At 39.0% G+C, this 25,758-nt stretch overlaps 2 protein-coding genes across 6 annotated transcripts in view; one reads left to right on the plus strand and one right to left on the minus strand.

The window, feature by feature from the left end:
- Nucleotides 1–2,207, plus strand: part of LOC113171999 (disco-interacting protein 2 homolog C) — a 128,064-nt gene extending 125,857 nt beyond the window's left edge. For all 5 annotated transcript variants that reach the window (XM_026374761.1, XM_026374760.1, XM_026374758.1 and 2 more), the window contains exon 37: nt 63–2,207. In XM_026374761.1, the coding sequence (XP_026230546.1) occupies nt 63–315 (253 nt within the window). In that variant the 3' untranslated portion in view covers nt 316–2,207. The remainder of the gene's footprint in view (nt 1–62) is intronic.
- A 1,808-nt stretch (nt 2,208–4,015) lies between these two features.
- Nucleotides 4,016–25,496, minus strand: zmynd11 (zinc finger, MYND-type containing 11). Its single transcript, XM_026374833.2, is given in 18 exon segments — nt 4,016–7,089; nt 7,416–7,601; nt 7,702–7,980; nt 8,076–8,150; nt 9,086–9,167; nt 9,169–9,378; nt 9,665–9,783; nt 10,019–10,096; nt 10,236–10,291; nt 10,727–10,814; nt 11,798–11,890; nt 12,339–12,416; nt 12,826–12,987; nt 16,959–16,982; nt 18,104–18,263; nt 20,965–21,100; nt 24,213–24,412; nt 25,313–25,496. Coding segments are annotated over 17 exon segments (1,962 nt in total). The 5' UTR covers nt 24,226–24,412; nt 25,313–25,496; the 3' UTR covers nt 4,016–6,966.
- Between the last annotated feature and the right edge of the window lie 262 nt (nt 25,497–25,758).

The raw sequence follows: 25,758 nt of genomic DNA on the forward strand, positions 1-25,758 counted from the left end.
AAGTCCCAGATGAGTTGATGAGTCACAGCATACAAAATGATCACCACTCGTTTTGCCCGCAGCGCGGTGTTCACATGGACCAACCTGCTGGTGGTGGTGGTGGAGCTGGATGGCTCGGAGCAGGAGGCCCTGGACCTGGTTCCCCTGGTTACTAACGTGGTCCTGGAGGAGCACTACCTGATAGTGGGTGTGGTGGTGGTGGTTGACATCGGGGTTATCCCCATCAACTCCCGCGGCGAGAAGCAGCGCATGCACCTGCGGGACGGCTTCCTGGCCGACCAGCTGGACCCCATCTACGTGGCTTACAACATGTAGCGCCCCCCGGTGGCTGACGTGGAGGTGGATTATTTACGCAGACTTAAAGACTGCTGCCTGTACTGAAAAGAAAAAACAGAGTCTGAGTTTAAGGCACAGGGGTGAGGACTTTTATTTTGCCCCGAATTGTGCCTCGCAGGCTAATAACCACAACATGCAACGTTTATGTTTGGGTCGAGCTCCAGTCTGAGAGGACGTACAGCCCCCGTCGTCCAGGACAAGAAAATAACGCTCATTTGTGCCGACTGAACACGAAAAAGTGGCAGAAAAGGACAATCGAACCTAAATTCTGGCTTTTAAAACTAAGTGTTGCCCCCTCTGTTATTTTTCTGTTGTGTATTTGCTGAAGTCGCTTTATTTTTTTTTTCATGTGTCATCTAAAAAGTTTTAAAGTTTTAAATGGGACATTTACACATAAACAAAATAGTTTTTACGATATCACCCATTAGAAAGCGTGAGATATGTTTTGATACAGGATCGGTGTGGGGGGGGGGCAAGTTGCAGCCGTCTGTCAGATTTACATTAAGGTACTGAACTCCATCACATCTCAGCAGGAAATCCATGTCCTCATCCTCATCATCAACCTGCAGCTGCAGCCTTCAACACGGCTAAAGCTCAATAATACGTAAATTCATATCATGTAAGTATGTACAAAAAAATAAAACTGATTTAATTTATTTTGTTTCTCTTTTAGAAGTATATGACGAGACGTTCAAGAATGTTTTGCTCTTGAATATTTGCTAATATAAAAAAACCCAAAAAAGCATTGTATTACGTCGAGTGAAAGACTCCGACTCATTATGGAAAATAGAAATATATGATTGTAGATTCTATTAGAAGGTGAGTTCAAGGATTCAAGTGCTTTATATCGACGTGTTGGCCTGAAACGTTTCAGTCTGTTAAAGAACTGAACAGTTTCATTCCTGTGAAGTTTGAAGAGTTCTCAACCAAAACTGTCCAGTTTTAGGCATAAACATCCTTTTTATTACTGGATTAATGTTGTTTTCTCCATTTATTTTCACCAAATGTCATCTGAGATCTACATAACAATTATTTACATAAAATAATTTTTTCATAGTCAAATCTAAATCACTGTTCATCTGATTCTACATTTAACCACATGAATTGGTGACTAGAGGAACACTAAGTACATTAATTGCACTATTTGTGTAATTTGAATGTATAAATTGTACTTTAGGATCGACTCAGTGGATCATTTCTAACTAAGCTTCAATCCTTTGCTGTTCAGAGCATGTGTTGACCTCTAGTGGCGACTGGGGGGAGTTCCAACAACACGAGCCTCGATCAGTTTGTTGTAAATTGGACTTTGTGCTACTTTTCTAAAACCTGTGAGGCTCAGAACTCTTCTTATATCATGTTTTACTGGAATGAAACTGTCAGTTCAAACAGAGCAGCAGCACTTGGACTTGTTTTAACACCTTCAACACTCATGAGCAGCAGCTTCTATTGTAAATATCAGAGTCTGAAATCCTTCATATTTTTACATGGACAGATCAATCAGGGCTCATTTACAGCGATGTCAGGAAACGAGTTAAGACTGAAACGGGAAGAAGAAGGTGAAGAGGTTTTTTTTTTTTACCCTTTAACTCATTGCAGAGCTATGGAGAGGTCAAAGGTCGGAAGAATGACTTTCAGTCTGTGAAAGGTGATTAGAAGTCAGCAGAGCTTCTTGAGAATGTTCTAGTTTCAACTTCAACACAAACATCTTTTAAAGAAAAAGCACTTTCTTCACTGTTTGATTTGTTTCTTTTACCAGTTAAACGTTTGTCTCCTGGTATTTTTTTTTTTAAGGTTTAAAAAATGTCCTTTTTTTTTGAGTTGACGTAAGTCGGAACAGTTTTGACAATAAAAAGAGGTTTTGTCTCATTACAGTTTGGGAAATGATCTGTAATATGTTGTATGTAAAAATCAGCCTGCGGTTTAATGGTTCGTCCAGTTGTTGGTTAGAATCATAGTATTAATTAAATTTCATTTATTATTGACTAATATTATATTTGAAAATAAAATGTAAATTTTTTATGAATTAGTTTGAACATTTATTTAGAATTTGGAGGTTGGTGTATAAAAAGAGAATTACATTATAGCTAACCACAGTAGTGATAAGATCAAATGTCATAATGATAATTTTCAGTATATGTAAATACTCCATTACTGTGTTAGAAACTATTTAGATAGATACTCTATGGCTTCTACAACCCCACTTCCAAAAACATTTCACACAGCGTTATAATTTCTAAATAGGGGCAAAACGCTGCAGATGAACCTGACACGCCACAACACTGCTGGATGTCTCATGAACAGATGTCCAGAGAAGAACATGCAGCACTAGGTGAGGAGCAAACGTTGAACTGACATGAAAACATCATCACAACAGTGAAGATCACATAGAAATACGGGGTTTGTTGATCTTTGATGGAAATCAAAACATATTTCATGATCTATGCAGAAAACCAGGGAACTGAAAATAGTTCACGAGGGATATTTAAGCTTTGATCGTAACTTGAATAATTTAGATCTAGAACTGATCAGATGAGCTGATGAGGATTTTCTGCTCAGTTGATAACAGATTGAATTACTGTGGTTTTGTCTCGAGATTCTCAGTCGTGCAGGTGAGATTATGTGGAAGCAACTGGACTCAATCGTTTCATGACGTAAACTCACCTGAATGAGACGAGGATAAAAAAAAAAAAAAACACGGATCCTACTACAGTAGCTAATAACTATTAGTTACACAATACAATTACAAAGAGTCTGTTAAATAAGAAACTGTTTTAACCTGGTCGACATTTGAACATGAAGCCAATTCACGAAATCAACATCTCATCAGCATTAACTACTGCTGCCAGTAAAGTGTGGCTGAACCCTCAAAAAATAGATTCACAGATTCAGAGAGGAATTCTGTCTTACCTTTATTCACGTCTTCTCATGCAGATGCAGCAGTTTTGAGATTCCCGTCTTTCCAGAAACAGTCTCCCAGTTACCGCTGTCAGTTTTTAAAGGAACTACTGTATTACTCTGACAAACTAGTTCCATTTATTCGTCATCCAGAGTAAGTGGACTACTGTTACTGGGAAGACGTGATGCTCTTAAATGTGTCATTGCTTTGAGCCCATTGAGTCCAGAACTGGCACAAATTAGACTGGACAAGTAAAACTAAACTCAGGAGATCAGAGACCTGTTCAACTATTTCCATTTTTACACCAAACATCATTAAAAATTAAAATAAAAGGAAACAGGTTAACTTGTTGATACATTTATTTCTCCATGTTAGCACACAGAATATATTTATATACATATTGCTAGCTAAAGCGTCAAAAAAATAAAAAAAACAAAATAAAGTTGGGAGCAGAAAATAAAAACTGTTAAGCCACGATTAATAGTTTACATATGGACAGAACAGAAGAACATGAGCTACAGGAGGTGAGAACTGAAAATATCGCAGTGGTTTAACTATAGTTAAAAGTAAATAAATACTCTGTAAGTACAAGCAGAACTTCAAATGGTACTCACATAGTATTACCAAATATACTAAAATACTCCAGAATGAGATCAGTGATTAAGTTGACTGAAGTTCCAAAAGGTAAAAAAGAAACGTCGTTGTCATATTGCATTACTCTGAGGGAGTGCAACCATGTCCGTTTACATAGAGGGAAAATAAAAACAATCCAAAACGAGAACGGGAGCTTGAGATACACTTTACTCATGCAATTAAAAACCAGAGATACAAACTGGAATGACATCAACATTTTCTTCCACAGAGGAAAAATAAAAAAAGGAAAGAAAACGTTTTCACACTGAAACCTTCAGGGCTGGATGGACGAATATAAAAACAGGTAACGAAAGGGAAGCAGCGGCCTCACAGGTCACGTGCATGAAACAAAACGCGTCATCTTCACCCTAATGCGGAAAACATGCATCTATGGGCTGGTTTTCAACACGGCGTCGAAGACAACACAATACTTTAAAGGTGCAGTGTGGTTCGGGGTGTGTAAATAAAACTACTGTGACACATACAGTACCAGATGAATATTATGCAAAGCTCACGGTGAGGACGAAGTCGGAGCTCGTACGATAATGGCTGTACATTGTACAAAACTAGAACTAACAGTCATCCAGATCGCTGCTCGAACACAGGAGAAAACAGCCCAACTCTAATATCTGTGAATTCATTTACAATGTACACATAATATGAAAGGATGAGATATTTTATTTACATGTAGTGCAATGATTGTGTTTTTTGTTCGACCTTAAAGCCTGCAGAGGAGAACTGTAATCAAATACAACATGAGAGCAACGAGAGAAATCAACCATTAATGAGAACAGGAAAAACGAATCGAGTCAATCAGGAGCTGAACTGTACAATAACATGTTACATCTTAAAGTGATACACTTAAATGAGTTGCCAAAGAAAGACTCCGATGGGCGAGTAGAAAACGACCGTAAATTCTCTGATAGCAGACGGTTCTCGTCACATGAGCCAAAACCTGACTGGTCTTTTTCCTCATGTTCCTACATTAGCGTGAACACATACTGTGGTCTGTTTTCAGTCCCACATGTGCTGAATGAATTAGCCTTTTTGTTTTAAAAAAGATTTATGTGAAAAGTCTCCAGGTAAAAGGAAGAAATCGTATCTGTAATTCAGGTTCAAGCAGGTTTGAGTCTGTAGTGTGTTCACACTGGAAATGTAAAGAAATTAAATACAGTCATAAAAAAACAGGTGAACAACACACATTAATCAATTAACCAGTAATCTATGTGAAATAAGGCAAGAAATACTTGAATTTGTGCTAATTAGTGCTAGTGCTAACAAGATTTGTCAATTTACTGATTAGTTATCAAGAAAATTATTAGCACCTTCCATTTATTCATCTTTGATTCCAGCTTTATGTGCTATGGTTAACTGAGTGCTGAATTCTCCATCACAGAAAGGCCTTGCCCACTATATGAGAATTTACGGTACATTATTTTCCACATTAACAGAAGCATTAAGTGATTTACAGCAATCTGTGTATTCAAAAAAAAAAAAGGATGCATCTGTACAGTGTCCTAATTATTTTCCTCTGTTCAGTCAATCTTCATAACTGAGGAAACAATCAACAAAATGTAAGAAATGTCACACCTCTCAAAAAAAACAAACACCGGCAATTTCATTGCCCCTTTAAAAAAGGAGAAGAAAAAAAAAGCACCATCAACATCCAGTGCAGGGGATAAAAAATAATTTGATCATTCACATTTGCATAATGTTTTATATTGGTCCATCCGTCGTTACTGCTTATTAGACACCAGCGGGCTTCTGGTCTTTTTATTTTACCGTAATGACTGAAAAAAAAACTATCAACATGCATGTCGCCTCACTGGGAGTAAGACGATGAGTAAAAAAAAAAAAAAAAAGAATAACAGGCACTGACCACCAACTACAGCAAAAGCAGTGAAAGAGTCTCATAGCTAGTCACTTCAGGATTAAAAAAAGAAAAGGAAATCATCACTAGAAAAATGACACTGACGACGCTCAGAAAGATATACATGTTTTTTCTTTTTTTAGGTTGTAGGAAAACGGGATGGGAGAACTCACCAGATCTTCTCAGGAAGGTTCAAGAAAATGCAGGATTTTTTTTTTTGGCAATATTACAAGCATTTGTACTGTTGATAAAATAAAATGTGCAAAAGAGTGAGTGAGACTGTGGATAGTAGAACCTCTGTAAGATCTGGCTCGAGAAAGATTGCTCTACAATTCTCCAATTTAAAACAAATTTTAAAACGTACTATTCCTTTTTTTTAAATTTCCGATTCATAGAAATTACAGTTCATTCAAAAAGAACCCAATATGTGCATAATAACATTAAGTGTAATAATAATACTAGTACATGGAAGATTTAATTTGTCGGCATCTTTTAAGGCCGACGTCATGACCCTGTTTCCAGTAAGTGACTTGAGGACAATAAGATTTTAGGTAGAAATGATAAAAGGTGCCTTCTACCATAATAGATTAATGAAAAGGAAAAAAAAAAAAGCATCAACATCCATGAGCCACGTCATCCACGATTCAATATCTTATACAGTTTTTTGTGTTTTTTTTAAAATAGGTTTTCTCTACGAAAGCAAGAGCTAGTTCAACGCTGCAATAGTACTTGTACGTATGACGGTGTGTATTTGTTGCATTTACAGTAAGAAAAGTGATTCTTTTAAAAATTCAGGTAATAAAATGTATTCTGTTAATGCTCATTTGTTACTACACACATAAATAACACATTCTCTGACAAGTTAGCACTTCAGTAAAGAGGAAAATAAAAACAAAAATCCAAAGAGACGGAATAAAAAAATCATCAGCATTCTGTTCACTGTTCAGAGAAAGACTAAAATATATAGAAGGACAAATCAATACAATGGGAATATTAAATAACAGAATAAAAGGGAACAAATTGCTCTTTTCACGCGGAAAACATCAGATCCACAAAGTTTTCAGGAAGGCAAGTAGAGAAGCAGGATGGGCAGGGGTGTGTGTGTGTGTGTGTGTGTGTGTGTGTGTGTGTGTGTGTGTGTGTGTGTGTGTTGTAGACACTGACTGACAGAAGGAGGAGAGAGCAAGAGCCAATGGCATGCTGTGTAAGGTCAGCGGGGGGCAGGGCTTGTTCATCTCTTCCTGCGGCAGGTTCGTTTGTGGTCGGCGTGCCAGTGCTCCTGCTGACACTTGATGGAGCAGTATGAGGTGTTCCAGCAGCAGTGGTACATGGCCTCTTCCTCACAGTTATAACACTGGAAACAACACAAATAACTTCAGATACAGCTGAAAACATAATAGACAACTGAGAACAGCACAAAGTTAACACAAGATACAGCAGTATTTGAAAAAGGAACAGAGTACAGAGGACAACCTGAACTACAACAACCACTAATGATGAATAGAGCAAGACTGAACTAAGATCAAATTCAATGTGAATCTCTTGTGTATGTAGTTAAAAATCTGGCATCTGACATGATGAAGATCTAAACGGTTACTGCAACAAATCAGTGGGCAGATTTGATGCTGGTGTTTTTCCTCTTTTCTTTACAAATGACGTGTCCAGAGATTCAGAACTCACCCACTGCTTCTTCTTGGTCTGTGAGATGAGCTGTTTGTGTTGGGTCACCAGTTTCTTCACCTCTTCCACCAGCTCCTCTTTGCACTTCTCCTTCACCTGCTTACACTTCCTCTCCATCTCCGCCTGAGCTCCAGCCACCGCCTTACTCACCGCTTGACGTTTCTCCTCCTCCATCTCTGCACGGAGCTGCGGGTGTAGAGACAATAAGTTCAACATGTGCTTCAATACTCAACATCCAAGGACTGAAGAGTAATGTATTCTTCTATACAAGTCCAGGTACACACACCTTCTCCAATGCTTCTCGGACGACCCTTTCCGTCTCCCTCTTGTTGTCGGCCTTCATCATCTCCTTGACGTCGTTGAAGACCTTGGTGTACTTCTCGTGGCACATATTCTGACAGGCACCGTCGCTGTTGGTCTGGGTGCCGCGGTGCAGAGTGCGCGGTGACCCTCCACTGGCCTTCTTGGTCTGCGTGGACACCGACAGCTTCTCGGGCTGCTGAGGTGCTGAGGATATGGGGATCTCCTGGCTGGAGCTGACCGCCTCCACCTCTGGCTCTGGGTCCTGAGGGAGTGAAGAGAATGGAGAGTGTGAAATTTAACCACTACCACCAATAAAGTCTGTACCTTCACAGGCGAATTTCAGACAACCCAACTTACACTGACTTCCTCTTTGGGTTCGACCATCTGAGTCCGACGACTTTTCTTCGCCTTGGGCTCCTGGCTGGATTTGAGCTGAACATAATTTAAAAAAAAGTAAATATAAAATATGTCATATTTTGGTGTCCCAAGTGGATGTGGCGTTCCTATTACACTGTCAACAGCATCCATCTTCACCCCAGTCACATCCAATTTAAGATCCTCCTCATTACACCATAACTTTACGACTAAGCATCAAGAAAGTGAACATCTTTTCTTTTTCCTTATGCTATATTTAGTCGATTTTTAAGATTTATTTAATTAATTTATGTAGTGTTTGGTTGTATTTGTGCAATTTGGTGTCTTAAAATGAATAATCATCAAGATGTTTAGACGTCCCTTAGAAAAATACTTTTGAGTCGTCCTGCCACCAGATGGTGCTATTTGTAGTATTCATGTTCCATTTCTCTAAACTGCTGGGTTGTCTACTGAGTTTTGTTTAATTTTACTGTCTTGTGGATTCACGTGTGGCTGTTTCAGTTCTTTTATTGATTAATTTTTTGTAATGCACTAACTTTAGTCTAAATAACCTTCGTAACAAACAAATGAGCTGCCTGGTGTTTTAGTGTGAATTTGCACTAACTTGTGGTCGATTAATGTTTATATTTGGAGACCTGACGAGGCGTACAACAGAACAGAAAACCTCAGAGGAAGTCTAAAATGGTGTCAACTACACTCAAAGGTTCAGCTGTTTGTCTTATAAACAGATATTTACTGACAGGCAGAGTGAAGGTGCAGAGGTGGCACAATTAAGTTTAAGTAAAATTTGAAACTTGGGTCTAGTTTATTTTTCTACTTTTTCCCCCTCATCTTTCTGTTCCTGAAAAAGTCAACGGATTTTAGAAGAGAAGCACATTTTCTACTCTGGGGGTTGTATTTCCGACACTGAGAAAGAGTTTGACAAATGAGTAAAACACAAATTGGAAGAGATGTTTTTTTAAATGAGCCAAAACTGTTATGACCACACTTACATGTCGGACCTGCTCGTTGCTCGTGGAGGAGATGCTCGATTCTGCTTCATCTGTCCGCTCCAGTCTGTCTGTCCTCCCGCTGTCCCTCCTCTTGCTGCGGCCTCTGGCCCTGGCTCTGTTGGTGTGGCGGGCTGCCCTCCTCCATCTTTGTTTTCCACATGCGCCCCTCTCTCAGGAATCGCTGGTACACCTCCAGTTCCTCACATGCCTTCTTCCAGCCGTTGCTGCGCTTCACCTGCAGCTGCTGGACACTGACCTTGATGTCCTGGATGTTGTCTGAAGGGATCCACGCTCTGAGGAAGACAACAGATTTATAAAACAGCACTGCAACTTTTCTTTGTTTTGTTTTAGTCTATTTCAAATTAGTTCTCAGAGACTAGCTTTTTTCTTACAGTATTATTTTTATTTTAATCAAGAAACAACATTTTGTTTCTTTAACTTCAGAGTTACTTTGTACTGTACATGCAGGGACAGAGATTAAGCATGATGTGCACATCACCAGACCCAATTTGTGGCAAATAAACTACAAAGACCAATCAAACAGAAAAGTGATGCTCTGTCCTCTTCAGCTGAGCTAACCTCTGGTGCTGGTGTCCAAAGAAGCGTACATCCACCTGGTTGTCCTCCCTCTGAAGGACTTTAGCTGGCCAGTAGCCAAACCCTTTCATCTTGGCCCAAACCAAGTCATGGCTGGGGTTCTGCATGGTAACACAAAGGAAACCTATTAGAACATCCAGCCTAGTGTTCTATTATTAACATATATGTCACATAAATTGTAATAATTCATTGTTATTACAATAATATAATAGAAATAGTTATTCATTAATTTTAGTTTGATTATTATCATAAAAAACGTTTCCCAGATAATCATATTAAGACTGTTGGTTGTATGCTCATGTGTTCAGAAACACAGTTTAGTTTGGTTGTACTCACACAGGGGTAACAGAACCAGTTGTCTGGTCGGGCGTTCGACAGGTAGAAACAGTTCTTACACAACAACAATTCATTCAACTGGAAGAGAAAGACACCATGACCATTGTTTGCACACCAAGATGAAAATCAACAGATACAGACTTGTATAAGCGCCTACGCTGCAAACTACGTCCCGCTGTCATGATTTAAGTGACAAAACAAAAACAAAACACAATACCTCATGGCACGTGTCACTGAAGAGCAATCTTGAGATTTCTGCCTGGTCGCTGTTAACTGCAAACAACAAAAAGGTCAACATGAAAGAGCCACCTTAAAATCAAGGGTTATGGATTAAATAATAAAAAAAAAAAGACGTCTTAACAGATTCAGTAATATAAACATGTCTGTCACTATGATTCAAAGGATCAAAAACCATGAACGAAGTACTAATAAATGACTTTAATCAGAGATGCTGATTTAATTCAAAGTTTTTTCTAATAGTTCTCGTAGCGCTGCTTGTGTTTAAACAACACTTTGACTTGAGAATTTAGATTTCTGTTGAATGCATGAAATGAAATTTGTATAAAATGTTTATATTCCTGATATGACAGAAACTACACTTTTGTGTAAGTACCAAACTCTATACAGGTACAGGTAGAACTATCATCAACAATATCAACCTTTAGACTAAATGAAACAAAAAAGGTAACAGATTCAAATCTGACCCACCTCCATACAAGATGGCAGTGTTGTGAACAATCAGCTGAGCATCTGCCTTAAACTCCTCAAAGGTCTTATACTTCCCTTCAGACAGGTTCTGAGAGAGAAAAATGAAAATATGAAGAAATAAAGTCGTTCCGAACGAGGGAACAATTACAAAGGGGTCTATTCACTCACTGATGGTATGTGGGTTTGGTGACCGACATGCAAGAGGTCAAGGAGAGGACAGTGCACTTATTAACATACATACACCGTGGCGGCCTGGGCAGAGATCCAGTGTGCTTGGCAGAGGCTGGATGTGATGCACCACTGACCCAGCACACACGCAGAAACTCAGACTTCCAGAGGAAATCTTTTCACACTAAAACTAGAGCCGGTAGAAAAGACTGAAAACACAAACTATGACTAAATCATTACTTCTAATTCTTTAATTTGCCCTGTCACTGAAGGTTCTCAAACTTTTCTTACTTTCCTCTGCTGAACAAACTTGACTTTGATGAAACGTTAAAGAGATTCACACTTAATGGGCCCAAATATAAGACAATATTTATTTCAGAAAAACGGGTTTGAAGAACTGGGGTAGTCTTATATTCAAGCACAAATAATCTGTTAGCAGCTTACAACATCAGATATTCATTTTGAATAGAAACAGTACACCTAGTGTTGCTAGGCTGGAGTGTTTTCAGTGTGTTTATATTTTAAAAATGTTGCATTAGCACAGTTTAATCTTAATAGTTGCTGAAAGCTGGTGTAATGTATTATGTTGCCAAGTCATGATGACTAAAAACAAGCACCGAGTGTTTAGACAGTATGTTACTCTTACAAGTTTAGTGGATTTACTGGTGTTAAACCATGGCCATTTCTTAGAGTGAGTTCTAGTTAGTATTTGTCATACAGTGAGTTTGGTAACAGGCCATGTTATTAGTGTTTATAGTATTTATTCATTTCTGTATGTGACAGTATCCTCGGTCTGTGAGGATGTTGGCATAAGTAAAGAACAAAAAATACTAAGAAAAAAAAATTATAAAACATGAAATGAACACAGAAGTTTCACAGGATGACAATGGGTTTGACCGTTACCTCTTGGATATTGGAGACATCGAGTGCAGTGTGGATCAGCCGTCGGTACATGGGATGTTTAGTGTCTTTGCCTTTCTTGTTCAGGTCCACTGCCTGTAATGTAGAGGGATAATGATTTAATGCCACATTACAGAGGGGAGAAGTGGTGTAAGAGAGAATAGATGGAGTAATAAAGCAGAATAGGTGGGCTAAAAAGATGAAGGCAACATGTAGGGTAAATGATGAGATTTGATTCCCCTGTAATAGGGGAAGTTAGATGAAGGGAGACGGGGAGGGGAGAACAAGACAGGTAGAGGTGATATAACACCCCTTTTACTGAGTAGAGCTTAAAGGAGGGACTGAGAGGACAAACTCAAGGACGGAGGAGAGCAGAAGTATTTTATTTTAAATATTTTTTATTGGCAAGAGTAAGAAAAACATAACACTGCTGCAGCAGAACCAATCATCATTTACAAAACAAGCACAAATAGGTGAACAATCAGAGTAGAGTTGGTATTTGGTGGAAAACAGTGGAAAATACCAAATAAATAGTTGTTCTTACCCTCTCCTTCATCCGCTGGACAATGAAGCGCAGGTATTTACTCATCTCCTGTTTGCTCAGGTTCTTCTTTTTACTGCCCTGCAGGAATGACAGGTGGAGGAGATAAGGAACGTTTCTAACACAACCCTGTAACTCAAAAGCTCCAATTCATTCAAGTCATTAATAATGCAGATGCAAAGTTACTAAATATGAAAATAACTAAATCGAAAGCATAGATAAGAGAAGATTGTTCTGTTGCAGCTTCACATATAACCATGTTTATTTTCATGTTTTATTTAATATCATTTAAAAGACGCCAACTGTGGGTTAAAATATCACACTAACCAGCTAAATGACTAGCATTCCACAGTAGCTACATAATAAGTAGTAACTCCAGTGAAGTAATGACAGGTGGACAAAATGTCTCTACTTTTTTAATATGTACCCATTAGTCATTTAAAAACAGACATATAATGGAGTAAGCACACTCCAAAGTTTAGTCACCTACCCTGCAGACAACACACTGCCAGTGCGATCCTCCATCTCTGGGCTTGCACTCCTCCGACAGACATTTGAGATGGTAGACCCGAAAGCAGTTGTCACACGTGAGGACGTCGCCCGGCAGGTGACACTCAAAGCAGTACCAGTCGTGGCTCTCCGTCTCCCAGTCCTGTAGAGAAGACATAGCAGAGCACAAGTCTGGGTGACCCCCCCCTCCAACCCGCCAACCACAGCAGGGGAGGAAACAACCTTCTCCATCCAGCTGTCACTTAGAACTGCTGCAAGACTTACCAATTTATGATCAATGTACTCCTAAATAGAGAAGACCATTTTATTACAGGCATCTGTCTCCTCACTGAGTGAAACAAACACTAAAACACCTGCTGATTTGTTCTATTGATCTTCCTGACGATGACCTTTATTTTGAACTCTGCATGTGTTTGCAAGTGGCCTTAATATTCACTGAGATTTCTGAAATTGATCTCACTTCTTTTTAATCGTTATGCTTCTCTAATCCAACACACAGCGATGCAGAGAAAACACACACACATGTACAATTAAGTTGACAATAACTGAATAATTCTAATCATCTATATAAAGGCACACCCTCATTCCACTGTGTAGTTTTACCAACTTTCTTTTCTAGTGAATCTAATTGTGGTATATTAGTAGCAAAAACAGACTTTTCAGACTCACCTGTGCCACCTTACCAGCAGCAGGTGGTGATAACATGGAGTTCAGATCATCATGCCTAAAAAGGTCACCAATTCAAACTGTGTCTGAAGCACCAAATATAGAAATCTGCCCAATACTGAACGTCCAATAAATACCTGGTCAGACTTATAGTCCTGAAGTACTTACACCTATACACAGACCTATTTATTAAGTCACTTTAAATACAAATATGTTGATATTTCTCAAAATAAGAAACTGAAATACTACCAATAAAGTTTTGGTACCAAAACCCAAAATAACCTGCCTTAATTCTGTAATAATTACAAATTAATCTCAATAGTTGTGGCGGAAAGGTCTTTACTGTCTTTCATTCTAACAACCTTTATCTTGCTGCAGCAGTGTTTGCTTATAATAACTTTCAATAAGGAATTTAAGGAAAAGGCGTCAAGACTGAAGTATGAACCACTAAAAACTCAACTACTTATCAACCTGTTAAAAGTCCAACTTCTCCCTCTCACAGTCTGGATCGACTCAGTGGTGGTGAGCAGGAAAGTCTCGACTGACTGACTCAATAAAAGCTAGAGGAAAAAAAAGCACTTTAATCTGTTTCTTGATCAGGTGTAGAAGATTCTGAGGAAGTCTGGCTGACAACATCTTACCAGGAATGCATTTTCCTAAACATGGTAACTGAACAGAAGGCTGAAGACCCACATGCAGATTTAAATTACTTTTAACTAGAGTACCTCCGTGAGAAATGCAGGGATAAAAACAGGACAACAACCATAGGACAAAAAGCGTGAAGACAACTTTGACATTAATAGGCCATTGTTGCACCCACAGATCCTGATCCAGGAAGCACACTACACTCTCAAATTTTCTTTCTTTTAAAAGGTTTAGTCCATGATTCCAGAGTATTACACATTTCATCAAATCCAGCAAACATCTGATTTCTCAGCTGTCTGTATTTGTTTGGCTGCTGAGTTCAAATATCAACAATCTTTTGTCAGAATAATGGACCACACCGTTAAAGGATGTGTAAGCATGGCCCATCCCTTCATATTCTCACTCATGGATCATCTGGGAACAAACATCCACTCACATATTCCCGACTTTTCTCTGCTTACAACCAGTGGGAACAAACTCTTCAACAAAAGTCAATCCACTGACTCCTCTAATGAGCTGTTTTTTTTTTAAAGTGTGAGAGACTCTCCACTGACAAAACACTTTACAACACAGAGATGGTCCTTGTGTTCTGTCGAGTATCAAAAGCCACTTCACTATTGTTGGACTGTCTGATGAAAGACAAGTAGCTGCCTTCAAAAGCCTGGAACTCTCTGCGCTAAGGACACATGGTTGTTTCAACAGTACTGTGGGCAATTTGGCCCAGATATTATTACAACAATGTGATGTTTGTGTATGAGCTTGATGAAGTCTTAAAGACTGCAGCTTTCAAATTTAACAGCAAAACCAAAAGCTAACTGAAAAAAACTGAACAAAGAGAGGAAATCTGTTTTTGGTTCAAATAGCAAACTTCTCTAAACAACCGTGAACAACACTCTGCTTTTTTTGGATGGAGAAATGTGCCCTGAATACAAGCTGCCAACAAAGGCAGGGACTAGGATAGTGATAGGGCAGGAGCTGAGACAGGCAGACGGCTCAGTGCCTTTAGCCTTCCTGACTTTGGTTAACAGCTCTACACTGTCAGTGTCATGCTGGGAGACGCCAGAGAGCCAAGTGAGGTTGAACAGCGGGACCAGCATGCCTTCTGATGACCTACATAAAAGTCCAGGCCTTATCTGGACCTCTTTTAGAAATAAACTGCTTTACTTGTAGTCTCTGACATATTCTAAATATCCAGATAAACTGACTATGTGCTTGTGCAAAAGGAAAAACATGCGTGTCACTGTGTTTTCACACAGTTAAAACAAACTAATCTAAGGACATAATGAATTTACAACCATGTAAAAGGTAAAACCACTTAGAAGGGTGTAAAATATGAATACAGTTATTGCACTCACTCTTTTACAGTAAGAAAAAGCATCAACACATCATGTTCAGTATCATGCATCACAGGTGCACAGATTCAAATTAGTTCAACCACCAAACTTTTAAATTATCAGCAAAGCATCCAACGGTTTTATAAAAAACAAAAACCTAAAAAATGCAACATTTACAATATGAATTCAGAGACAATCATTTTAGGCAAACCTGGATTCAACCCAATCTGATTTGAGGCAGTCCATTTAAAAAAAAAAAAAAAAAAAAAATGTTTTTAAAAAGTTTACTGGGCTATTTTTAAAAGTTACGATAGGTGTGCAAATGCTGTGGTTACATAGTTTGAGGAGTAAATATTTCTGAGGTCAACACAAGGACACAGCACATGCCAGTTGGACTGAATCCAGGCACCTACAGAGGGAGAATTGACCTCCAACTAGCAACTGATTTACAGTGCTTCTCACATTCTGACTCTAGTCTGTCCATCGAGTGGCTGCTAACCTGAAAGAACCAAGTCAGCTGTGTTACTAGCAGCAGTCACTGAGAAATTTGAAGAGCACAACCACACAACCCACAACGACCCACCTCCCTCCCTCCTCCCAGCCGAGGTGTTTCATTTAAGTAAAACAGAAAATAAGCATGCCAGACAGAGTTAAGAACACAGCAGAACACACTGCTCCTGAGGAGAACTACAACTACCAAGACCAAAGTACTACAAACGCACAGATGCTTGCTACCAACCTGCGGCTATGCTAGCATTGCTTGTCATCTCACATTCAGCAAACACCAATTACTGTTAATTACTGAGTGATGCCAAGCTATTATTTACAGTTGATGTTTGATTGGTTGGCAGTGTCTAAATGCCAATGACTGCATACATCTTTGAGCAGTACTAGGTGAGACTTTGTGTTTTTAAAATCAAGCAACGGCACATCTGTAGATAAGTAGCGAGCACATATTTTCATCAAGATCACTGATCACTTCCGCAAGAAATTTGGCCACGTAGACACAGCGCTGCAATGGACTTTTGTGAAGCTTTTTACAGCATAACTAAATTAGTGCGAGTAGCTGTCTCTGGCAGTGCGATTACTACTGAACTGTAAGCCGGCATGCAGTGTGGTTTCCAAATAGAAATGGAAACCTGATAACATTTTCAGCTTTCACATTGTCTTATAATTGCATTTAAGATTGCAGTGAGAAGACTCAATCTCAAGCATTAAAAAGTGCAAGAGGACTACTTCTTGACACTAGCACAATTTCAATTCTACAGCCAAGCTTTTGCACTAACCAGAACACACTGTATGCTGTTAAGTTTCTTTGCAGTTTGCTTAAAAAAGATTCACTCAAATCCCTGACTGCACTGCATGTGGCAGAACTGATTTCTCACAGAATGATGTTAGTCGAGAGGGGAAATGAAGGGATCAAATGAAGAACAAACCTTGAGTTTGCAAATAACAATGCAGCCCTTACCTTGCTTCCCTCGGCTTTCGGGTCCTGTGATTGCAAGTGATTCAGAGAGCAGTGTTTAAAAGTCCTGCTGCTAAAATGTTCTGAGCTCCACTGGACAACAGTGTCATGTCCTGAAAGACTAACACCTTTTTCCATTCATACAAATATTTTGTGATGACTCCACACAGTTCAGACAAGCCCCACTACAACTAAACTCACAAATCTAGCATCAATGTGACTCTCTGGTATTATGACAAATATGTACCTGTTTGCACATGTGCACAGAACTGTAGTAGTTCATGTTAGAACTAAGAAAAGAAGCTTTGTGCTCCTGTAGATTAAAAACTAAATCTGCCAGGGTATTAGTACTGGAACAGCCACCATATACATGTTGATGCCACTTGCAAAGTAATCTATAAAACATTCTTTGCAGATGGTAAAAGACACGAGGATTCTCCCGAGGTAGTGCCGATACTGTGAAATGACGCACTCAGTGCAGCTCTACTGTGGAAAAGACAACTAAAAGCACAGCTACACAGGGGAAATAAAAACAAGGACTTCAAATGATAAGAGTGAAACACTGATAGCAAGACGCTACAAAGCAGAAGACTGCCTGAGCAAGTCCAAAAAAGATCAGCTATTATTTTACGATTAAACACCTTAACGTTTTAATGAAAACAGAACTAATTACAGAAAAGCTTCATTTGTCCAACTTTTCCATTTATCTTATCTGCCTCTTAATTCTTTATTTCTGTTCAACATTGGCTTTACATAATGACTGTGTGCTGAGACTCTGTTAACAGTGTTCACACAGGGAGCAACTTGACAGATGGGCAGCTATATCACAAGAGAGAATCTGTGCTGGGGTCTTTGTAAGGGCTCCTGTGGTAACTTTGTCATTGCCTGTGTCACATTAGCTCAAGTCACAAAGCATATGGGTTCTTAATAATAATTTAATCATGAAGACATGACTACTTTCACAAATAAATTGATTAATTTTATTTCTAATTATGATTACCGATGTTTTATTAGACTAAATTTGTTTGTGTACTTTGAGAAGGATTACTTAGCTCGCTTTTATTGATCAATAACAGTGAATCTAGAAAAAGGAGTCGGGGTTCACTCTTGTCTGCGCCAAGAACCTGATGAACAGTCACTGAACTTACCATCTCATCCCCCGGCAGCCAGTATCCTTCCTGTTCGATTCCAGCCTTGGAGCCTTTGCAGCCCACCGTCAGGGTCTCCACAACCAGGCCATCCTTCACAGCCAAGCTCAGCTGTCTGGCAGTCTCCTTAGGGTGCATGCCAAACACACGGCTCAGGTACCTGGGCAGATGGGAGCAGAGAGGTCAGTGAGCAATACACAATGGCAGCTGTCTTGATGATAACCACTTTTCCTTAGTGCAACTGTAATAAAATGTAAATGTTTAAACGGTAAATTACCATTCAAGACCCCAGAGATAGTTGAATTAACTTTAATACCTGTACACATGATTATTGCATTATTTTATTAAGCTTTTAAAAACACTTGCTTCCCAGATTGTTAATATTCAACCAATTCTGCCTCACATCTCCATATTTATAGTGCAATGAAAACAGATGAGGGAATGTGGTATTTGCATTTACAATTAAAAAACATATTTATATTTCTTCTCATACTGCTACACTATAAATAAAGGCTCTGTTGATTCCCGCAGCTGCCTGCTGACTGGCAGTGAACCTCCCTGAGCAAGGTCATGTATCCTCTGCTGTGGCAAACATCCAACAAACAAACTAAGTCAGTAGGGAAACAGGTGAGAGTCTGTAGTTACTCATAAGTTACAAATAAGAGGTATGTCTCTCAAAGGATTACCTTTTTAATGTGGGAGACATTTCTTTTAACAATATCTTTTTTACTTTATTTATCTGCAGCGTGAAAAATCTGGATTTAACTACCAACTAAATCTCCACAACTTGATTTAACTTAATTTCTATAAAATGTATAAATGAAGTAGGACTGAACTGATTCTTTCCTATATATATATATATATATATATATACAGCTGGAGCTAGATGAAAGGGGAGATCATGGAACAATGCTTCCTCGGTTTTACATCAAGTCTTAAAATCCAACTAAAAACAAACAAAAAGCCCCATCAATGTCTAAATAAGTCACTATTCACGGTGTATTTCTTTAATTCAGATGGTTTGTGCTGTAAAAAGAAAGCTCTGTCAGCTTGGTCAGGAAGTGGTCTGTTTAAAATCTTTAAACCATGCATCCAAAAATCAACCCAAGGCAGAGTAGAAACCCAATTACTCATCTGCTGCATGTGTATGTGGATTTCCAGTAACCAGGTTTGTTGAGTGCATGTAAAGTCAATCCCCGATTACCAGAGGAACCTCGTTTCTCTGAGTAACCCGAGTACTTGAGTGCATGTAAACGTAGAGACTGTTCCGTCTTCTGGAATCACCGTTTGAGAATGGAGACGTTTGTATTGCAGTTCGAGTCTTGGTTTCAGAATTAACAATAAAGATATGTATTCATATTGTGTTCATTTACTAATCCATCAACAGTTATAGCAGTCATCTCTGTACTGCTGAAACAGAAACCTGTGACAGCACCTCACTTTGAGAAACTACATTCACAAATATGGAAAAAGACACGAGCTAAAGCTTTAACTGGCAACTCATTCCAGTTTACAACATCATTTTATTTGCATTCAAAAAGCATTTCGAGGACAGAACTGATAAGCAAAATGAGAAACATTTATGCATGTTGTTATGTCGCCATTTGTTTTGCCTATTAAGGTTGAATTTTAATGGATATTGCACTTATCACTAGTTATTTTGTGGTATGTCTTGAGTGATTAGACATTTTCTTTATTCTAATGCAGTTTTTCATTAACTGAAAAAAGAATCATGTAAATGTCAGAGACAAATACTGCATGAATGTACGAGTTGGCTAAAGACAAGAGATCTTTGCAAATGACCAACTGATTTTGTAAATTATTAACCAATTGATTTAAGCAGCCTGACTGCTGTGGCTTTGACCCTGCTGTCTGAGATCACTTTTGCCTCTGAGGGAGAGAAGCTGGTTAATTATTCGCCGACTTTAGTCTCCTCCACTTCCACAGAACCATAGTCATCACCCTCTCAGCCACAAAGCCAGCTTGGTGAAATTAAGCTACAGTGGGACTAGATTGGGTGAAAGCATGAGGGGTGTGGATGGGAGATCTATCAGTTGCACGCCGCTGCTTACTGTTGCCATGACAACAGCCACTCGCCGCCAGTTTTCATTTGGCAAAGATCCAGCTCCCAAGGTGCACGCCAACTTGCCGTATAAGATGTGCTAAGTGTTTCATTTAGTCTCTGCTCCATCTGCTGAGTGAAAGGAATGACTGATCAGCGAGGTCTGTCATGGATGATCTGTCATCGGTTTGAACAACGTGGGATCCACTCCACAGATAAAAATCTCCATGGTTTACGCATCACAAAGCCAAGCTGTTGAAGATTCTATATCAAGGCCTGGTTTCTACAAAGCGAGATTCGGTACAGGGTGGCTGCCTTCATGCCAAAAATGGCTATGAGCGACTATCAGTTGGAGAGTGTCAAAACTCTAATAGCTACCTATTGATCACTGTCGTTTATAACCTTGAGTCCAAACAGATACCCATAACTCTGTGGCTTTCACCGACAATGTATTAATATAAAACCACAATCAAAACAACCTCACAGCTATGCCAAGCAGAGCTTAAAGCAGAGCTGCAGAAGTGAAATACTGCAGTTAATGTGTAATGAATCCATAAAGCAACTATTCATTAATCACTGAAGTTGTTGAAAAGACAAAGAAATACCTTTCAGTTTTTAGAGTAAGCTTTTGTGTGAAACCAGTTTCTCAAAACTGGTCATCGCCATGGTGCTTTAAATCACTTAAAACCCTTTAAACACAGTAGGAAACTGTTATGTACCAAGTGCTTAGGGTCAAACCTTTCATGAAAGATAGCTTATTCCTATCTTATTATATCTGTCCAATCTGCAGTGAACTTACTTAGAGATCCTGTCCATGTTTGCAATTTGTTTCTGGTTGCGAATGACCTCAATGGCCTCCCACACATACTGGACCACCTTGGGGTCCGCCTGCCTCTTCTTCACCACACGTGACATGATTTCCTTATTCATCACAACTGTGGAGAAACAGTGAAAAAACAAATCAGCAGATGTCTTTGCTTTTCTTCTAAACAAAGACAACAAACAGCTCAACACATTTATAGGAAATAATCCTAATATTAAGTTTGCTGTCCTTCCAAAATATCCTGTAGAAAAATAAAATACAATCTAACTTATAATAAAATAAAATGTAGTAATCAGTCTGAGAACTTAATCAGTATAACAAAGATGTCAATTAAACTAATTTCTCTATTAGGCTTGTTATAAGTTACTCTATTGTGTTGTCATCAGCAAGAAGAAATCAACTGTGCTCAATATTTGAAATTCTGCCAAAAGCCGTTTAATCCACAAAAAAAATAATGGTCATAAGTATTTTAATGGAACAAAAACAAGGTCTTCAAGGCACAGCACTGTTATTTCCTGGTTTAACATGTTTAACCACAGTGTTCTAAAGACACACGTTTAGGTGGTATTCTCACTTAAATGTCTGACACCATCAATGTTTATCAAGTGAACCATTCATTGTCAAGACCATTTTATTTAATTTCAGCTGATATTACACAGAATGTTTAATCATCAAGGCAAAATGTAAAACTACTATGTCCCTCTGGCCACTCTTGGAACATACAATGCTGAATAGTTTTACTATACTTACTAACTTTACAATTGTCATGGTTAAACCTCTATTTACGAAACTACACCTTGATGCACATTGTCTGAATATTAATTATCGACCCATCCTTAAACCCTAAAGTGGCCCAGTTCAGGCAGCGAGCACAAAAAAAAAAAAAAAAAAAAAAGAAAGACTGCTAGTCATCCCATTACTTTGAAGTTGGGACTGAGACTTCAAGGGACTCCACCAAAATGACGCAGCCTGATGCAGAGAAAATAAACTGGAGCTTGTTCAACTCTTTCTGCAACACAATATGAAATCATCCAACAACACACTTGCGCTTCGGCCAAGCGTGCAAATATGAACACCATTCTTCTGCTGTTTAGCTCAGGATCATCATAAGCAGAGATTAGACCGCGGTCATGCTTTTGTGTTATCCAGACTTGATTGTTGCATTTTGTTTTCAGGTCTGTCCCAGCTATGTCTTTAGGGGGTCATGCTAAAAAAATTATTTTAACAGAAAATTTCACTAGCTTATTATCTAACTTATAACTATACTATAAAATACTGTCATTTATAATAATGTCCAAAATGTAATTCTACTATGTGCTTTGTTCTGTATACCCAATGTCTATAGCACACCTGGATCCCTGCTCTGTTGTCCTTCCTCAGGTTCCTTCCATGTTTTATTGCATTAAAGCATATACTTAGTTTTCCCCTTTTTTCATCTGAGAAGAAGATTAAGGGGAGACGGTGTTCATTCTTAATCACCGCTGTTGCTAGTCTAAATACACCACCATCGAATTAGAGGTGAGCAAGAAGGATGTCAGTCGCCCAAACTAAGACCTGGTCTCTGTATTTTAATAGCAGGGTTAAAATGTAATTATTACTGACGTAATATCAAAGATTTAGTACACTAAATAACAATTACGAAAATCAAGGACTAAAAATGTAAGAGAAATAAATCAGCCGTCTTTTGGACCATCTGACACAGTTCCATTGTTTATGTACTGGTCCATAACAACATGAGTGTCAGTCCATATTTACAAAGAAAGACTCCTACCCTTCAGCTCATGGCTTCTGAAACACACCTATGTGATTTATTTTTTTAACCTTTTAAGGAACCTTACATTATTAATTAAGTCATGTCTTCTAATGTAGAACCAGATATCTGCCTAAAGATCCTCAACTCATCATCCTAAAATCAAAGGTGAAACTTCCGTCAGCTCTAACTATTTTTCCTGTTGACTCAAAGCAGCAAAAGAAGCATAGTAGAAGACTCCTGCCCCAACAAATAAAATAAGAACATTATTTCAACTGGTAAATATAAGCCTTATTCCTCCTAAAAGAATAAAAAAAAAAAAAAAACATCAGTGGTGGAGTGGAGATGCTTATAGCCTGCTTTGTTGTCATTAGAAGTGAATTTTTAACACCTCCGACTATATCCTACTGTGCCATGTGGACATCAGAACAAACAATGTGGTGGCTCTGGCTAAGAAAATGCCAGATAAGATTTGACAAGGAAACTCTTACAGACCTTCAAAGGTTTGGAATAATACTTGTTTCCCTCTTTGCACAGGCTTGGTCTTCACTGAATATGTTAGAAATTCTAATCCAATTTTATGCAGTCCTTCTCTAAACCATCCATGAAACATAAGCTGTCACTTTCATAAATCGCTGCCAAAAGCTAACCATAATAATGCTTAGCATTTTCATACAAAGGAAGATGCTTGGCTTTAGTGCACTGTAGTAGTAGAGGAGATGTGAGAAATGTCAAGAGAGGATGTTCATCTTCACACTATAAACCACAAATCCTTACCTCAACAAAGTACAGATCTGTGGTTAATGGTAGAAGAAAGAAACTTAGAAAAGTCAAATGTCTAGTGTTGAGAGTAAATGAGCAAATGTCTAAAGAGTAAATGCAAATTGAACTGAAGTCCACACCAAGCATGTGGTCAGCTACAGCAATCAAGCAAAACCTATGGATTGGTTATGGTCTGATCAATGGTTTCTGAATTTGAGATGCTGTGTGATATAATGTTGTTGTTGAAAATTAGTAAAGAAGAAACTTCTCAGTGTAGGCACTATAGTCATGTGTATGATACATACATTACAAGTCAGTCTCACAAAAAACATCTTTATCACCGCCTGGATTCATCTCAGTGTGACTAATCTAATAGATTTGTAGTGTGTTTACAACAGCAAAAAGAAAGTGTATTATAACAAACAGGAATACTTTGCTCACATTTCACAGAAGTTGCAAGATTTTTACAACAACAATAATCCCTGCCACACTAAATGCAATATGATTTGAATTTAAAGGGTTTCAAATATATAGTATTCATTTTGGGTACAGTATGGTGGATTAAATCAACCAATGTCAGCAACCTGATTTAATTATTGTGATATTTAAGTAAGGGTGAACAAACACCACTTGTGCCATGATGCCAAGGCAGCAAAGCCACTCAGCTTACCCTCCTCTACCTGCTGAGCTGGTGTGTGCACGACACACTCACCTGCTGCCAACATCCACCTCGGTCTCCAGAGGACTCCCACTACATGATGACAGGACGACCGGTTCTGCTCCACAATCAATTAGGCAAGGTGGATCACACCGGAGGCCAATTAGGAAACAGCCAACACAGGCTGAGAGGTTTAGCAGCTCCCAGGGTAAACAAAGAACCTGCACGCCGCCGTGGATCTATCTTTAAAACAACTGACAGTCGGACTGAACATTACTTCTAATCCACGTGTGTGTCCACCAGCTCTTTTAGAAACTCTTTCCATTTCATCTGACACACAGGTTGGCAGAGTGCAGCGCTGCCCGGAGGGTTCAGCGTGGCACTGTCATTCACCATTAGCCAGCTAATAGCGCCATGGTTGACACCGATATCATGGGACCAAACGGGGTGTTGTGAGACAAGATGCCTACATTATCACACTGCGATACAAAACTTGACAACAAACGCTAATTAAATATAATATAACACACTAGACAGAAACTGTACCTCTGGCAACAAAGAGACAGTCGTGCAAGGCCACGGCCATTCAAGGAGCTCAATTTAGCTACTAAGTTAACTGGCTATGTTAGCTAACGTTCAAACTAAGGCTTGTCAAGACAAAGGAGGCGATTTAAGCTTCTCTAAACAACCTACATTAGGAAAGATACATCACACAGACATGAAAATACAACATAAAGACCAGAACAAGCATCTAACATAACGGTGGACTGGCAAACAGGCTATCGTGGGGAGTTGATTTCAGTTAGCGGTGCTAGTGAACTGTTACGTAGCTAACGTTAACCCTAGCTAGCTGTCTGTTAGACCTAGCCAACTTGTCAGCGAGGCTAGACAAGATTTAACTTCTCAACGACGAGCTAGTACTATTTCTAGTGCTCTTGAAACTGGCACAGCCGCCATAAAATAGCGAAACAGTGTCAGCTTAATCGCTAGTAGTTTGTTTTGGAGGGCGCCATGTTCACAATCCTCCATCACGGACAGGCAAGACAGCCTGTGCTAAGCTAACGCTGCTAGCGCCTCTTACCGCTGGCTAGCTAGCCGCAGTGTCATTTAGCCTGTGTATTTTTTAAATATTTCAAGATATAAATCAAACTCACCTCTTCTACAGGGTCACTAACACACAGCGCTGCAGAAAATCCGCATAGGATTGAAGGCGAGGCAGCTTACATTAGTATGTTTCGGGGTAGCTGAGGCTGTGGATGGTGGTTTGTGTCCAGCTGGCCACAGTACAGCAGCGCTGGGACGAGGTAAACACAGACAGCGCCAACACAGACGAGCGGAGAACTCTAGTGGTGGAATCCGACGAACTGCACCCAGCACCGGACTCATCGAGCGGGATGTTAAAGGGACACTCCGCTGATTTGACAAATCAAATCCTCAATCACGATGTTAAACAAACCACCTGCAGGCTGCTGGACCTCATTAACATGACCTGTACATGGTAGTTTTGTTATTCCACAGGGTCCCATGTTAACAGTTAATTAACTATTTCACTCCACTAAAGTTATTTGACTTCACTTTAGTTTTTAATTCATTTAAAGAG

This window comes from Anabas testudineus, chromosome 17, assembly GCF_900324465.2.
Source record: "Anabas testudineus chromosome 17, fAnaTes1.2, whole genome shotgun sequence".
In the NCBI taxonomy this organism is placed as follows: Eukaryota; Metazoa; Chordata; class Actinopteri; order Anabantiformes; family Anabantidae; genus Anabas; species Anabas testudineus.